This window comes from Rhea americana, unplaced genomic scaffold, assembly GCF_003343005.1.
Source record: "Rhea americana isolate MKP2758 unplaced genomic scaffold, rheAme1 scaffold_306, whole genome shotgun sequence".
Classification (NCBI taxonomy): Eukaryota; Metazoa; Chordata; class Aves; order Rheiformes; family Rheidae; genus Rhea; species Rhea americana.
Genome location: NW_028186431.1, coordinates 356590 through 372550, shown reverse-complemented (window position 1 = coordinate 372550; position 15961 = coordinate 356590). Strand labels below are relative to the sequence as shown.

Genomic DNA, 15961 nt, shown 5'->3' with positions numbered 1-15961 from the left:
CTACTCCAAGGAGAAATCCTTTGACTATATTGAGTCTAGAGAAATTTGCCAGTTTGATTCAATAGCTACACTGGATAGTGCAAACCTCTTGGACTATGATGTAACCCCCTTTCATAGGATTCATTTTAAAGTAATTTGCCAAATGCCATTAAAAAGTTGCAGGCACAGACTGTACTGTTTATGTTTTTGAGTTTATCACAGTAACTAGGGCCCTGGGACTGTAGCTGGAGATCAAAATAAAACTAAAAGCATAGTTATTTCTAATGTGTATTGATCTGCTTAACAGAAAACATGCCTAACATGTAAAACAACAAAGAAAACATGTTCTCTCACTCACATACAGCATTGAGCTTGTGACATAGACTGACCAGGTTCGCTACAGGTATGTTGAAACACAACCTAAAGTTCATTTTACCATCAAATTTGCGAAGATTCATTTCCATGACCAAAAGAATGTGCAGCCATCAATTGTGTTGAAAATCTGGCTCTCCTCTCCTATTTGCTATTTTAGCACTTGCAGGTGCTGTTAGTTTAGCACTAACAGAACTAAAAGTACTGTATAGCATGCCTTTTATGGTATGAGTTTAAGGCAATAGCGTTACTTGCAACTAAAAATCAATAGAGAGTTACATTGGCCATCCAAAATGCATACCAATCAAATCTTTTATATAACGCAGCTCACTATCAGGGCATCTTTTTATGTCTCATAGGTGAGGATGCCTTTCTAAAATAGCTTTTCCTGTAAAGGTTTAAAATTTATTGATAATATTTTTTGTTATCCTTCCCCTTATAAAGTTATCCAAGTGAAATGGGCTGTTGGAAGAAGAGGAAATGAGGTTTCAGAGTTTCTCAAAACAGCTTTTGAGAAACTAGGGTTGCTTCTCTGCTGCTTTGCACAAGATTAAACCCTTATGCCAAGTGGACAGGCCACTGTCCACTTAATAAGTATCAAGTGCTAGTGGATCAGCCTTTGGTGCTGACCTGAGTGATAAGGCAGTGAATGTTTTTGCCAACTGTTAGGTTTGATAAATAACAATCTGGAGTGGCTGGAATGTAGTTTCTCCCACTGGAAAAGGTGCGTCTCACCACTCCTCCCTGCTGATACTGATTTTGCATCTTTGCCCTAATAATCTGTGAGATACTAGATCTCAAGCTGTTGGCAGTTCATAGCATATTCTTCCAGTTTGATCTTTGAGGTAAAATACTGTTGCAAGAGCAAATAGGATTTCTAGACTGATGAGAAGGGACTGCACAAGAAAGAAGAGAGTAACTTTGTAGCTGGTACTTTCAATAGAGTAGTCAAGAAATACCTCTGGAAAGTCTATAGAGAGGTAAAGAATTGAATCTAATGTGAAGGATATTCAGAAAGGCTATRGAGCACATATTCTCATTTTTCAGAATTGGGTTATGCTGGATTTTGTTCTCATATTGTATCTGTAAACCTCAGTTGGTCTTAGACCTTTAACTTAAATTTTAAGAACAGAAGACTCCAGCATATGGGCTTTTGGGGCTTCTACGCCTGCTCCCCAACAAACTACAGGAAGAGCAAAATGAAAAGGYGAAGTAAAAATATTTGTTCTTTTGAGGTGTATCAAGCAGTATTAAATACTTCCATCGTTATTTTAATATTCTGTAAATTTTTGCACAGGGGAGATCAAGGTTTTTTCACAGTGCATAAAACTGAGGACGAAAGAATATAAGAGTGACTGGAAAACAAAGGAAAAAAAGTTTGAGCARTATTAGGTTTAAGTGAACTGAAGACATAACTGTGTAGTAGCTTCACACAGGAAAACTGTGGTACTAAACTGGAGATAGCCATGTGGAGGAGACAGAGAAGAAGTCATCAGTAAAACTTTGGAGATCCTATGCTAGAAGTGGAGTAGGTGTCGCTGAGGTCAAAAAGTTGGAGATAGCAGAATGGAAATGACTAAGAGCAACTTAAAATTGGGAGCTGGAAGTGAAGGAAGGTACTGGGTTAGCCGGATATTGGCATGTAGTACTTTAACAGAAAGTTAATTAGAGATGTTTGGGGTCTTAAGGTGATATTTAATATCAGCCTAAATTTTTACTGGTGCATTCTATAACCTGTTTTCATATGGACATGACCTCAGCGTAACAACATAGATTTCCTAGCTCTGAAATGTGAAGATCATTTTTCAAAATTTAGGAAGAAATTAARACATTATCCTGCATGCTTAGTCCTATTAAGTGTCTACCAGACTTGCTAGCCAAACAGCCAAATAAAGGTTCTATAGGCATATAAAAACCTATACAAAAAGTGTTTACTCAATATGTTGTGTATAGCTGAAGGCTCGAGGGAATAAGGCCAGTTTCTGGGAACCGGATAGTACAACTTTCTGTCCCTGACCTGCTGTGTGCCCTTTCTAACTAGCAAACAGAAGAAAAAAATGCTCAAAGAAATGTGTTTTGTAATCTGTTTTTTAACTCTAGAAACCAAAAGCACTGCATATATTCTGTTGCTCTTAGTTATGGTTGTGTTAGSCAGAGATTGAATAGGGTAAGCACTGCATTTTGTTCCTTGACAAGTTCGGAAGCAGTAGYTCCTCCTTGCACCGCCGTAACATGGCAGCAAGCTGTCCACTTGCAAAAGATTGTGTTTCAACACACTTGATCAGCCTGAGAGTTAACTATGTTTTTGACATGWCTGTATCAAATGTATTCTTTGTTAGGTACGGTGGCATGGTTGCCTCGTGGGGGAGAGTGAGCTTCTCAGTAAGAACTGGAGTTTGTTTGCAGCTCTCCTGGCTCTTTTGGCTTATTTGCCTGTTTTGATCATCTTAACCACATCATTATCATTTGTTCTTCACCCTTTTGTCCTAATGAAATTCACAGAATCACAGAATGGTAAGGTTGGAGGGGACCTCTGGAGATCATCTAGTGCAACCCCCTTGCTCAAGCAGGGTCACCTGGAGCATGTTAGACAGGATCACGTCCAGGCAGATTTTGAATATCTCCAGAGAAGGAGACTCCACAACCTCTCTGGGCAACCTGTTCCAGTGCTCCGTCACTCTCACAGTGAAGAAATTCCCCCTCACGTTCAGACAGAATTTCCTGTGCTTCAATTTCTGCCCATTGCCTCTTGTCCTGTTGCATGACACTACTGAGAAGAGTTTGGCAGCATTCTCTTGACACCTCCCTTAAGGTTTTGTAGACATTGATAAGATCCCCCCTCAGTCTTCTCTTCCCCAAACTAAAGAGGCACAGCTCTTGCAGCCATTCTTCATGGGGTGGGTATTCCAGCCCTCTGATCATCTTCGAAGCCCTAGGCTGGACTCTCYRCAGTAGCTCCATGTCTCTCTTGTCCTGGGGAGCCCAGAACTGGACACAGTACTCAAGATGAGGCCTCCCCAGGGCTGACTAGAGCAGCAGGATCACCTCCCTCGACCTGCTGGCAAAAGTCTTCCCAATGCACGCCAGGATACCATTGGCCTTCTTGGCCACAAGGGCACATTACTGGCTCATGGTCAAGTTGTCCACCAAATTCTTTAATTTGAAGGGCAAGAATTGTGTCATATGAAAAGGTGGGAGCAGTTAGGTATGCTCAGGGTGGGGGGCAGGATAAAATCTAAATTTAGTCTAATGACGCCAATCTCCCTACCGTTCTCTGTGGGTTACGTGAAGGGGAGGGAGAGTCTCATTGCTCAGAAAAGCAATTCAAGAAAGATAGATGCCTCTTCCAGAAGATGACTCATAGCAGCAACCTACATCTCTAGTCAGTGAAGAGGGATGAAACAGGAAGATCAAATTTGCTAAACTGAAGTTAGCATCTGTGAGTGTCCCCCCATCTCACGCTTGCTCTGTTTCCACTCATGCAATGAGCAACTGTCCCATGTTATCTTAGTACTTCTGACTTCAGGTTGGCTTGTAAGAGCTGCCAGCTCTCAGAGATCGTGTAATAGTGATGTGTACTTTAGTTTTTCTTGTTCAAGCGCTCCGTTTTGACTGGCTAGCTGGCCAAACCTGTGCGACAAAAAAACAGTTTTTCACTGTGTGCTCAATTTAAGATACTAAAAAGAGCTGTTGTGATATGAGCAGGAGGTAAACGGAAAAAAACAAAATGAAACAAAACAAGGAAGCCTCATGGCAGATGGTACCACCTGTGTCCATCTAAACCTAGCCAAAGCAGTGTGCCATCTGAGAGCGGAGAAACCTGGAAAATCTGATGACTCAGTTTGAATAAATAGGGAGACACTGAGTGAGAATTCTGGCTCATGTCCCAAGCCTCTTATGAAAGGGACTTTCTATGTTATAATGCAGAAAATGAAGTACCRTGAGGAAGCATCATTCTCTGGCACAGCTTGCTACCAACTATAGATTAAAATGTCCAGGTGCCCAATGTGTATGCTCATTGGAGAACAGACACATAAGCAGTCTGCTTACTCTGTACTGGTTCTTGAGTTGTTGCTGAAGCAATTTTCCTAATAAATATATTTGTGATGTTATTAGCAGGGCACATACTTCATCACTGAGGGTAAAACTGGCTGACCACAGCAGCCAAAGCTCACAGCACTGAGTCTTTTTTCCAGGCTCGGCCAAATGCTGGTTTCCAGGTATTTCAGTTGTTGCATTTGTAAAGTTGAAGTGTTAACCAACTGTGCAAGAAATGCCTAGATATAAATTCCTTAAAGTTTGCAAAAAGATTCTAAAGAAGAGAGACAGTATAGAAGTATAAAGTGAACTCCTCAGCAGGATGAAACCTTTTTTTTGCTGACTACCTCCACCTCCTTCCTTCTTGACTGCTGTTGACAATATCATGGTCTTTCACATCCCTGTCACTTCCTTTTACTTCTCTATTTCATTTTCCTGTGTGTGCTTGGGTTGCAGATCTTTTTCTGTTTTTGCCAATATGACTCCTTGGTATGTTATATGGTGCTAAGCAATTTATATTGTCAGGAGATTGCAGGAAGAGATGAATGTACGTAGTCTTAAAGAATGTGTTACCACAGCAACTAGATACGGGAAATGCAAACAAGAACTTAAGACCCATTGAACATTAGCGAAATAAACACTCTTTAGTACTGGGCAGCCCTCAAGAAAACAGGAGGGGAAAAGAAAAACCCTGCTGATGTTGATTTCTTCCCTCCCTGTGGAGCCAGCATTAGGCAAGTCTCAAAGTCAGGTTCAGCTGTGAACTTCTGGAGATGAGATGGTGGCTTTTGCTACGTGTTCAAGTCACTTTCCCCTGGGAGACCATTTTGTGGTCTTTTAGTGTGTATATTGGCATTTGTTTCAAACTGAGTGGACATGGCTTGCTTTACTAAAAGGCAACTGATAAATATCTGTGTGTAAGAAGCAGGTTGGGATGTTCAATAGTCACCGCATGTGTTGATGAGGATATTTTTTCCAGGACAGTTGTCATCTTCATATTCAAGTTGAACAATCTACRTTAGCACTTGTGCTATCGCTTTTAGGCATATAGAGTAATGTTGAATGGTATCAGATAGTATATTATCCTTCCCTAGAGGGACAGGACAGACACTGTTTCTCTTCCATTCTTAAATGTTTGATCGTGGGAGGTGCTGAGTACTGCCATTGATATGAGAGTGTTCAAGCTCTCGCTAGAAGAGTGCCAGATCATACAATACCCCATCTGTAATGCGAAGCATTCTTCCTGGTAATATATCAGTTGAGCTCTCAGTTCTTTGGTAATTAGTTGTACATCTGTGAGCAACTGTCCATCTGATTTATTATCTGAGCAACTATTGAAATTTAGAAAATTGCTCCATTTAGCCTCAGGATTGAAAGTTATGGTGTGCTAAGGTTGTATTTAAAATGAAATAGAAGTGGCTATATATAAACCAAATTATAGATTTATAGAACATAATAGACCATCCTAAATCAGTATTTTAGAGTTCATAAATTTTAGATGATTGAGTGACGTTTAATGTATATGCATATATTTGTAATCATTGTCTTCTTTTATTTAGCAAGTCATAAAAAAAGAAGATTAAGCACCGTCCTGGAAAATAACTTGACTGCAGTGAAGAAGACTTAGTGGAAAAGTGAATGTAAGTGTTTCATTGCATGTAACTTAATTATTTATGTTTGCAAACCACTGACRTTATTTGATGATTTTAGAGACTTTGCTGAATTGAAGACCTAGTTTACCACTGAACATGGTATAACAGGGATGCTAGATCAGAACACTGTGTGAAGTATCTCATATATTTCTGAATATGGGTCTGTAGGCTAAATATACCTGAATGCTATTAGCAGAGACACATGCTGCTAATTATTTGCATGCTTCCTAACTGTTTGCAGGAAAAATGACAATATGAAGTTGTTACTAAAGGCTCTTAAAAAACATCAAAAAAAAAAAAAAAAAGATCCTCTGTATAAGTACCTGTGGGGATCCTTAAATCCTGTAACATAGATACATTTCCTATTTCCAGAAGGACTTAGTCTAACTTGGAATAAAACAGGCAGTATATAGTATTTTTCTGTATACTTGCCCAAAAGATGTGAGTTTATAGTAGAAAAAGATTGCACTGTGGATTGGCAATTCAATTTAGAATGAAATACAGCATCTGAAAGTTCCAGGCTAAGTGCATCATTGCTCACTTGAGGTCATTTTYTAAACCTGGAGTCAATAGTTCTCTAACAATAAGAGCTTTGGTTCATTCTCTAGACCCTTTTGAAACTATTACTTTACCAGTGAATACCCTATTATTTTTCTTAAAGTAATTGCTTTCCCTAGTTGTATTTCATAATAATAATGTGAACTCCATAACAAAGTGTTTGTGTGCRTGTGTGTACATGTACATATGTATTTGTGTGTGAAGCAGACACATATCTTAGCAAATCATACCCCTGTATTTTACCCCAGGAGGCTCTCAGTGGCTCCAATTTGCAGGGCAGTGATAGTCGTGAGCTTCTAGCTGCCGCAGATTTGTTACAGCATTTTTTCTGACTACATTTTTCCCACGATCTCACCTTCCATTTCCCAGAGTCTGCCTGATGAGTCTGGAAGCAGTCAACTAAGTCTTTCCAAATGCTGCATGAAGTACCAAATTCATAACTTAGATGACAAATAAGATGYAGATCCTGTTTTAAATATCTTACAAGCTGGGGCAGTTCTAATTTTAGGCCTTGGGCTTTTGTAAACTTGTCTTTTAAAATCACTAACCAACCAATAGTACGGACACAGGAGCTACTACAGGAACATTATGAAATGCTGTCTGTTTTATATATAGTTGTGTCTACTGATACTAGGTTTTCTGAAATGAAGGTCCTGAGATTTGACAACATTGTACATAAGCTGAAGATTTACAGACTGTACTGTGCATTATCTTTCCACACAGTGCTTTATTGTTATCGGGCCCAGTGTGAAACCTGTATAAGCTTGTATGTTATAAAATCAAATCTTTAAAACCTGCCAGTGTGTGCAAAAAAGGGCCCTTTCAAAACGTTTACTGAGAATAGTCATTTTAGTTGCTCCAAAATATCTAGAAGTAGATCTCTGGAGTGACCTTGTTTTAGCCAGTGGCATTTCTTGATCAGTTCCTTCTGTATGCGATGAGTTTGTGTATGTCAGACTTTTTCTGAATTACTTTCACATCATTCTCACTAATTCAGACTTTAACAGTTTCTCCTGGGAAATGTGGGAAAATGTGCTTCAGTTCTCTTAGAATTATGAACTAAGCAGAATGTTTGGGTCTTGTTTGTTTGGTTTTGTGAACGACTGTTCAGCAAAGGAGATCCATTTGGGYTTGACTTGAACTGTAAAAATAACTGCCCAGTTAAAATCTTATTTCACTTATGTACGTATGTGAAAATAAAATGCATGTATGGTCAGTAAATTGAGCTGTATTTCAGGAAGTTCAGAAGTAGTAGACTGCTGACAACATGTGATTACTATACTYTGTCCTTGATATTAAAATGAATGTGACCTTTGTGGTCACATTCATACCAAGGTGGTATTTTTCTGATATTTTAACTGTGGGTGTGGAGACTGAGGTCTAGCTTCTTTCTAATCTGCCTCCTGCAGCTATCAGGCGTTAGAATTAGAGATTTATCCTTCAAAACTTGAATGATTTATCAAAAACCAGTTGGCTTCACGTTGACTGGGGTTTTGGAGTAGCTAACAAAGAAATGCATAAGGAGAGGAGAAAATACTTTTTCATATCCTCCTATTCTCTTAGACATGGACATACTACAGAAGTAGCTTGAGTTCTCATGTCTTTAGAGACATTCACTTTTAAAAGACAGAGCCAGAGAGAGAGGGAACAAAAGCACTTACAAGAAAAAGAACCAAGAAGAGCAATGATTTTACYTGCAGTCACTCACAAACTGGTGACAGAGCTAGAAAGAGAGCCCTGAAACTATGAAATCCAGCGTCTCCTCTTCTGATCATCGTTTTTAACATAGAGTAGAATGACTTGCTTTCAGTAAAATTGAAAATGAAATTTGAAAGTTGGRATTTTTGTATACTATAATGATTTGATAGGGTAGCTGGTAGTGGCACTTGGGCTTTGGTTGCCCTTAAAGCTCAAAAGTAGAATAAACTTAAAGAAATCTCCTCTTTCCCATTCTTTTCCATGACCTTCACTCTGAGCTTTCTTAGAGCTGAAAACAGAAGTTGGGATGCTGGATACAGTGGAATGTTGCTTTGCTGTGTTTTCTCAGCTGGTGAAGAAGAGAGAGAAGATGGGGAGAGAGCACAAAAATTAAAAACAAAAGCCCTATGYAGTAGGGAAAGGCTGGGAAAAATGCGAAAAGAACTGGAGGGGATGATAAGCTGATAATTGTACTGCRTTATGCTGAGGATGTATTGCAATAATTTTAAGGTATTTGATTGTGATTAGAAGGAAGGGGAGTGCGTGCCCTAGGGAATTAGGAGAAGGTACCATCAAGGCAGTSGAGTGCGTGGGGAGGAGAAGAGAACACCCAGCCCTAATTAGATAYCAAAATTAGGTTTTTGCTGTACATCTTGTAATCTGAGATTCCTGGAACAAGTTCTTAATGTAGCACCAAGGTTTTCGTTCACTGTTCTCAACGGTAGTTATTATGTAAAACGTGTGCACTGACACCGTAAATAACCTGGTCCCGACACAGCTTTTGAAGGGTGAGGACCACGTCATGGCATGTGCTCTCACTCAGCTCTGCCTGTCAGCAAGCAGGTTCTTTGTGGAAACTGTGCAGAGCTGCTTTTTAGACTTTTTGGATTATAAAGTATTTGCTCAAAAGCAGTGACCATCCCAAAATTGTCAGACGTAGTTTTGGGATTCAACTGGGTACTGTAAAATTAATTGTTGTTTATAAGAGCTTGTCTACTATATCAGGAATGCTATAAATAATTCTCAGCAGCCTTTGGATAGTGTGGTAAATAAGGCACAGAGCCACACACTGAATAATGAGGAGAAAAATAAATATTGAAGAGTTGCTAGTTCATTAAGTAATGTCTATGCAGTGCATGAAATGAAGCAGGGGAACTGTGAAAAAAATAGTCTTGCATCATAGGGGCTGTCAGAAAGGATTTGCAAAAGGAACTTTAATATTTTTGTACTTTTAGAATTTAGCTTTGCAACATTACAGAAATATTAATACAGTTTTATCAGTATGTTCCTAGATTCTTTTAAGTAGCAAACTTTGAGTGAAAATGAATCACACTGAGTGCCCAGAATCACTTGCAGGATCTATCTTTGGATCCCTAGCACAGATTCCCATCACTGAAGTTACTGAAATGACGGYCAACGTCTGTTCTTTGTCTTCTGTGTGGCTTTGGCACCAGGTGTGAATGAGACATGGGCTTCCCAAAACGTTCACWCAGAAATTTTGCTGTCGTCCTGCGAAGCCCAAGGCTCTAAGCAGAGCTGTGGGGAGGCACACACAGCGCTTACATCTTCCTTCATGCTTGTACTCCTGGGGTCCCTTCTGGTGCCTGTTGGCTGCCTATTTTTCTTTCCCTTGCCCCCATCTTCCCTGTGTCACCTGGCCGACCGTGAGGATGGATGGAAGAGGTGATCACTCTTTGCTGCCACCTGCAGCCTCTGACCCCAGGCCAGCCCGTAATCGGCAGCAGCAGCAGCAGCAATCACAGGAACGTCTCGCTTAATGATCTCTCTTGGGTGCGCAGAGCAGCTCATTTGGAGACTTCTGCTGCTACTTTCCCATACTTTATCAAGTATGATCTTGCATTTCTTTCTAATCTGGGTATGTATACTCACCGGGCCTTTTAAAGACCAGAGCCTCTGCTCTCAGGCTTTTGTGGCAGAAGGACCATGGCCAAATTCCTGGCTCAGCTGTCAAGCAAGGAGCAACTGGGAGAGGCTGGCTCCAAAAGCTCCATGGACARGCCTTGGCTCCCCGTCCTCCCCCGGGAGCATTTTAACAGACTTTTTCTTTAACAGACCAGCAGTTTTGAGCATTTCATGCCAATAGCTACAGATAAAACTGTAATRAGTTTTGCACATATGTTGGCATCTTTCCCTCTGTGAAGAAATTAGACCATGCTCTACAGGTAGTTACTGTACCTGCATGTCTGCAATGCATCTGAACTTTTTATGTGTGTCTTTGAGASCTGTCTTGTCATAAATACCAGTAAGTGAATTATAAGACAGTTCTGTTTTTTTTCCCCTCTTCCCTATATTCAGTAACATCAAAGTCTAGAGGTCTGTCTACGAGATCCACAGGAGATGCTTCTGYGAAGCACTCTTGCAATAAAACATTGACAAGATTTTATTCTGAGGTCTCCATTCCTCCTTCTTGAAACATAGATCTATCTGCATGTCTCTATTTCTCATATTTCTCCAAAATAATCTCTTGGGGAATGCATAAAAAAGCAAACAGTAGATTTTTTACCATTTTAGGAGAGGGATGAAAATGAATTCAAGTTCAAAATATTAGCTACCTTAAATGCAAAGTGATCCTTCCTTAATTAATACTTGGCAAAGCACTTTAGAGTTCAAAGTGTCAATATTAGCTAATTTTCATGACACACCTGTCAGGTAAGTAAAAATTATATCCATTTATAGCCCAGGAAGCTGAAATAGTGGCTAACATCAGCATTTTCAAAGTTGCTGTCCAGTTAAGTTATCTAAACAACTAGTCTAATTCTCAGAGGTTCTATATGTTCTTCATTGCCGTAGATTGCGCTTGGAACTATGCATGCTTTTCAAACTAAATGCAAGTATTTTGATACCAAAACATGGATGTGTTAGCTGAACCTGACACAGCTACACTTAAGGCCATGGGTCTGGGCATTTTCCAAACATGAGCACCTGTAAAACGTCTCAAACTGAAAGTTGCATGTTCCCAAGCTGGAGTTCAGGCATTGCACTCTCATAGTTTAAAGCAAAAGACAGTTTCTCCGTGGGGCTGCAAAAGATATGAAGTGCAGACAGGCCTGGGAGGGTTGGCCTTTGGAGATTTTTTTTTTTTTTTTTTTTTTTTTTTTTTTTTTGCAAGAAAGTCCATATATGAAGACTATTTAGAGAGAGAGGGTGCTTGAAGTGGGAAGAAAAATTGTGATGGCAGTTAATATTTCCACCTCCTGCTGCTTCTTTCATTAAAAATGCAGGTTACCTTGTTATTTCTTTCGTGGCTCTTTCTCCTTTTGTTGCACCATCAGCAGAGTGGTGTGATTGGGCTGGAGGACAAATTTTTGCCATGCTGTTCAGCAGTGACCAGAAAGAAGAGTGGGGATTTTGAACAACTGCTGTGTCCCCTTCAGTATGCAGTGCAACATGTTACCAAGTGGTGTTTTAGTTAGAGTGGTGCTGGTTTTCAAGTGCGTGGCTTTGTCTCTGCAGTTCGTTTTTGTAACCTGTTTGCTCTGTTCAGTGTGTCAATGCCCAGCGCTGAATGCGGCGCAAAACTTAACGAACAGCRTCGCTTCGTTCCAGTCTGTTCTCACTCTTGCAGGAGCAGGTGGGAATGAACAAAACTGCAGCCAACAGCTTTTGATTGAGGGGTTTGTCACTTCAAGCGGGGGAAAGCCTAGGCTACAAAGAAGGGTCTCAACTGGCTGAGCAGCCTAGAGCAGGCATGCACAGCTGAATTAGTAGCTGGCATTGTCTAGGTTTCAAATTGAGCGGACTTGTTTGCTGCCTTGGCCCTGCTCAAAGGGAATAAGTGCTACTGCTAACAACAAAGCCCAAAACAGAGGAGGAATGAAGGATTAAAAACAGAAAATGGTGACTCACACTCCCTCCTTCCCCCCCAGGCCTCCCCACTAAACCATGTTACCTTACCAAAGCCCTGATGGCTCTTCGTTTATAAATAACCATGTGTTTGAAATGTTATGATGCGTAGGCTGGAATTAAAAGGCTATGTGATGCTACAGCATTAAAACAGTGCAGTCCTCTTCAAAGGAATTGTGAAAGAAAATTAAAACRTGGTTATTTTTGGCAAGCCCTGCTGCATCCTGTGGAGATGAAGAGAAAGCGAAAAAGCAGTTTGCCCAATCCTAGTGGAACTGAATAGAAAAGCTGGGTGCAGTAGCGTAAGGTCTCATATCAGTTCYTTGTGCTACTGAAGTTGAAGTTTTGTGGTTATCTCCATTGAGATATAAGTGAAGGGAGAAGGCTCACTGAGAAATTTCTACTTAAGGTTCTAGCAGAAATGATATTTCCTTTTCTTCTCTAAATGTTGCTGCATACATCTACTTTGTTGTCATCCACGATGTAACAGATTCCTTCCTCTCATAACCCGCAGTGGGAACGGAGAGCGGACGGCTGTTACACTGTTAACTCGCTATGTCAGTCACCGATGAAGAAGTGCTGTGTAGCTTGCAGGATTTCATAGAATAAGCAGGTTATGATGCCTATTTAGGGGACACAGAAGTGACAATATTGGCACTAGGTTTCTTGTTGTCTCTTGGCAACTGAAATTGAGAATTATGTCCCTGTTCAGAAATAGAAAGGCAATGTGGAGTTAAACAGACTTAGGGAACCATTGCAAAGCGGTTGTCAACATTGATTCCAGAGTTTAAATACCATTTTTAGTGTCACTCTCAGATCCTATGGTAGCCRTGTCTCACAGACCTTTGATTCCTGGCCAAAGCAAGCCTTTTCATGAGACTGATGTTTGAGTCAGTGAAATGACACCCCTCACACCTCAGCCCACCTTCTTCTTAATGAATAAATGATACCAGAGTGAACAAGCGCTGATAAGGGCACTGTTGCTTTTCTTACTCATGATACAATTGCTGTTGTCTGCTTGTTGGTGCAGGGGAAGTATCTGAATGTTGTACCTATAATGACTGTGCAGTTACTAATAAATGAAGGATTTTAGGAGGCTCTTCAAGTGCCTTTAGGAGGCACTTCAAGTCTAATCCCTTGAKGACCTCACCAAGCCCACAGAACAGGGGCTTTGGGAGCTCCTTGAGGTGCTGCAGGGCAGCGCTGCCCCTGCTTCTGCCCTGCAGGCTGGAGTAACAGCTTCTGCTGCACTGCAGCCTCCTGTACAGGGCTGTCAGTCCACGGCCAGGACCRCAGTTTTGCAAAAGCCTGTCCCGAGCCCTCGTGCTGCTAGTCTCTCCCTGTTTGGTGCAGGAGCACCCGTGCGGCAGAGGAGGTATGGCACCRTTCCTGCCTGCCACTCTTAAGTGCCATGTGCGGGAGGGCTTCTGCGCTGTTCATGCGCTTCATCCTGCTCCTTTATGATGATGATGTTGTTTTAAACAATTGTGTTATATGAACAGGTGTTCATAGAGGTTGCTTTGCTTAAATGGAAATGGTTTATATTAACGTTGATTTGTCTGGAATATRCCACCTACATTGCTCTTAACCTCTGCTCTTATTTTTGTGCTAACAAACATGAAAAACGTGCTCTGTGCTCTCAAGGTATTACTTTTTAATGCTGTTTATTTGAATCTGTTTATAAAACCTGTTTTGTGTTCTTGTTCTGTTTTCCTCCCTACTTTAATGCTCTTGAACAGATATTTCTCAACTAATACCTGTAATAATCTTTAGTCCAATTAATGTTATATTTAATTAAAGGATTTAACAAGGTTGAAAGTAAGAATTAAAAACTTGTCTGCTTGATAATTATTAAAGGCTAAATTCAAGGCATATCTCAGCCTTTGTTTAATTCAGTTAATGCAATACATGCAAAAGACAGTATATTTAAAAATATTTATTCCTTTGGATATCCAGACAATAATGTAGTGTCCTGTTACTGTAGCTTTTAATTTGATTAAGCACAGCATCATAAAGTAGTTTCAGGAAGTAAAAAAAAATTACGGCTTTAGGTATCAAATTTCTTATTGTCGCTAAGTTAATGACTTGGTAAACATAAGTCTTCCAGGRTACACAAAATATACTCTTGTTTACCTTTGCTAGCTTTCCTTAAAATGACATCAGTTTAATTTGTGACTAGTTAAATGAATTGTATTAAATCAGTTTCTGGGAACTTCTGAGCTTGCGAAATGGTGTAGCTCTAGTGTTTATACATAGCTAGTATTTTCTTTAAAACAGGTCTGGAAATTTCCAGGCAACTGGAAGGGCCTGCCACGATCTTCTTCAAACCTAGATACATGTTTTCAAAAAAGATCCTTTAGAGCTTGTTCTTTTTTTGAAGCTGGAGAAAGGATGATAATGCTGATTGCACTGAGGGGCCAGAAGGTGTGCACAGCTTTGAGGACTCTGGCTATTTATTTTTCAGAGAGCTGTTTTTAACTTTATTTCTAGAATCTTTTTAAAAATTTATTATTTTCTGTGGAAGTGATGACTTTACAAACTGTGGTTTCTGTTACGGGGATTCATACTCTGCCACCTCTTCTTACAACACCTTCTCCTTTCTGCGTGTCAGAGGTGGTTCGTGCTATGATCCTGTTTCTGTGTATCAGAGGAGTCATGAGGACTAAGCAGGCAATGTTGAGCGAACTGTCGCTGAGGTCAGAAAGCTGGCGGTTGGTTTTGTCTTCTGCATCCTCTGCTTGAGTTTCACATCAAGAAATCTCCACCAAATGGCACTGCCATTTGGTCCTTCCCTAGAACCCTAGTCCTAGGGGGAGAAAAAGGATCATAATACTTTAAAGGTGACCCATTGTATCAACAGCAGTTTTGTTCCTTTGAAAGTCGAGCAGAGAGCTGCCACCTAAAATTGAAGGCAGAGAGGGCAGGAGCCTCATCTGAGAGGAAGAGATAGGTGAAGTGAAAGCAGTAAACACTGTTTCTTGTCTGTGATACAAGGATGGTAGTGATCCGGTGATGGTAGAAGTTCAAGTTCCTCAGCTGTTAAACATTATAGTGAGCAGAAACATACAGTGACATTGACATCAAAGGTGGTGGAGTAGATTGGTAAAGTCCTTAGTACTTCCAACAGCCAATATCTTCAGAAAGCATGAGCTATCTTGCTGTGTGCAGGAGAAACTATCTGGGCTTGCTTGCTCTCTGCTCCACAGTGGCTTCAATTCCACCAGAAGCATCCGGAGATGGAACGACRGTGCAGAGATCCGCTTGGTCACGAAGCCAAGGAGATCTTGTTTCAAAAGCCAGAGTAGTGTAGTGCTAGGAAGGGAAGATGTGTGTGGTAGGTAGCCAGGGGATATGCTGATTCGTTGCATTCTGAGATTTTCATATCCTTGAGTAAACTCAAATCAGGGCATCGATCCATGTATGAACTCTTCAGCTGATTAGCTTGAAAGGTATATTGGATAGCATTTGCTGATAGTGGTCCAAGTTGCAGAATATGAATTTTATCTGGTGTATAATTATTTATTTGTGGTGCTGCCCCGGGTTTGCTTTGCAAGATATATACAGTTCCTTCTTGAGCTATGCAAATGGGAATGTTCAACCTGTTTGCATGATTATAGATGTTGCCTAGAGGAGCTCCTCACAAAATTAACTCTCCTAAGGGAGGTATATGTGAGTGAAACTTTTACAGCTGTGGGGGCAARCTAAACTGAGAGAAGTTGTTATTTGAAAATATGTCTCTGAAGTATATATAGGACCAGAAGTAAAAGAACAAGTAAATGATGTAGACTGGGGATGGAAAC

General features: G+C 40.4%; 1 protein-coding gene across 2 annotated transcripts in view; it reads left to right on the top strand.

Annotated features, from left to right (window-relative positions):
- PLXNB2 (plexin B2) overlaps positions 1-15961 on the top strand; it is a 256257-nt gene that overhangs the window by 133541 nt on the left and 106755 nt on the right. For both annotated transcript variants that reach the window (XM_085309906.1, XM_085309907.1), the window contains one exon: positions 5949-6029. In XM_085309906.1, the coding sequence (XP_085166032.1) occupies positions 6028-6029 (2 nt within the window). In that variant the 5' untranslated portion in view covers positions 5949-6027. The remainder of the gene's footprint in view (positions 1-5948; positions 6030-15961) is intronic.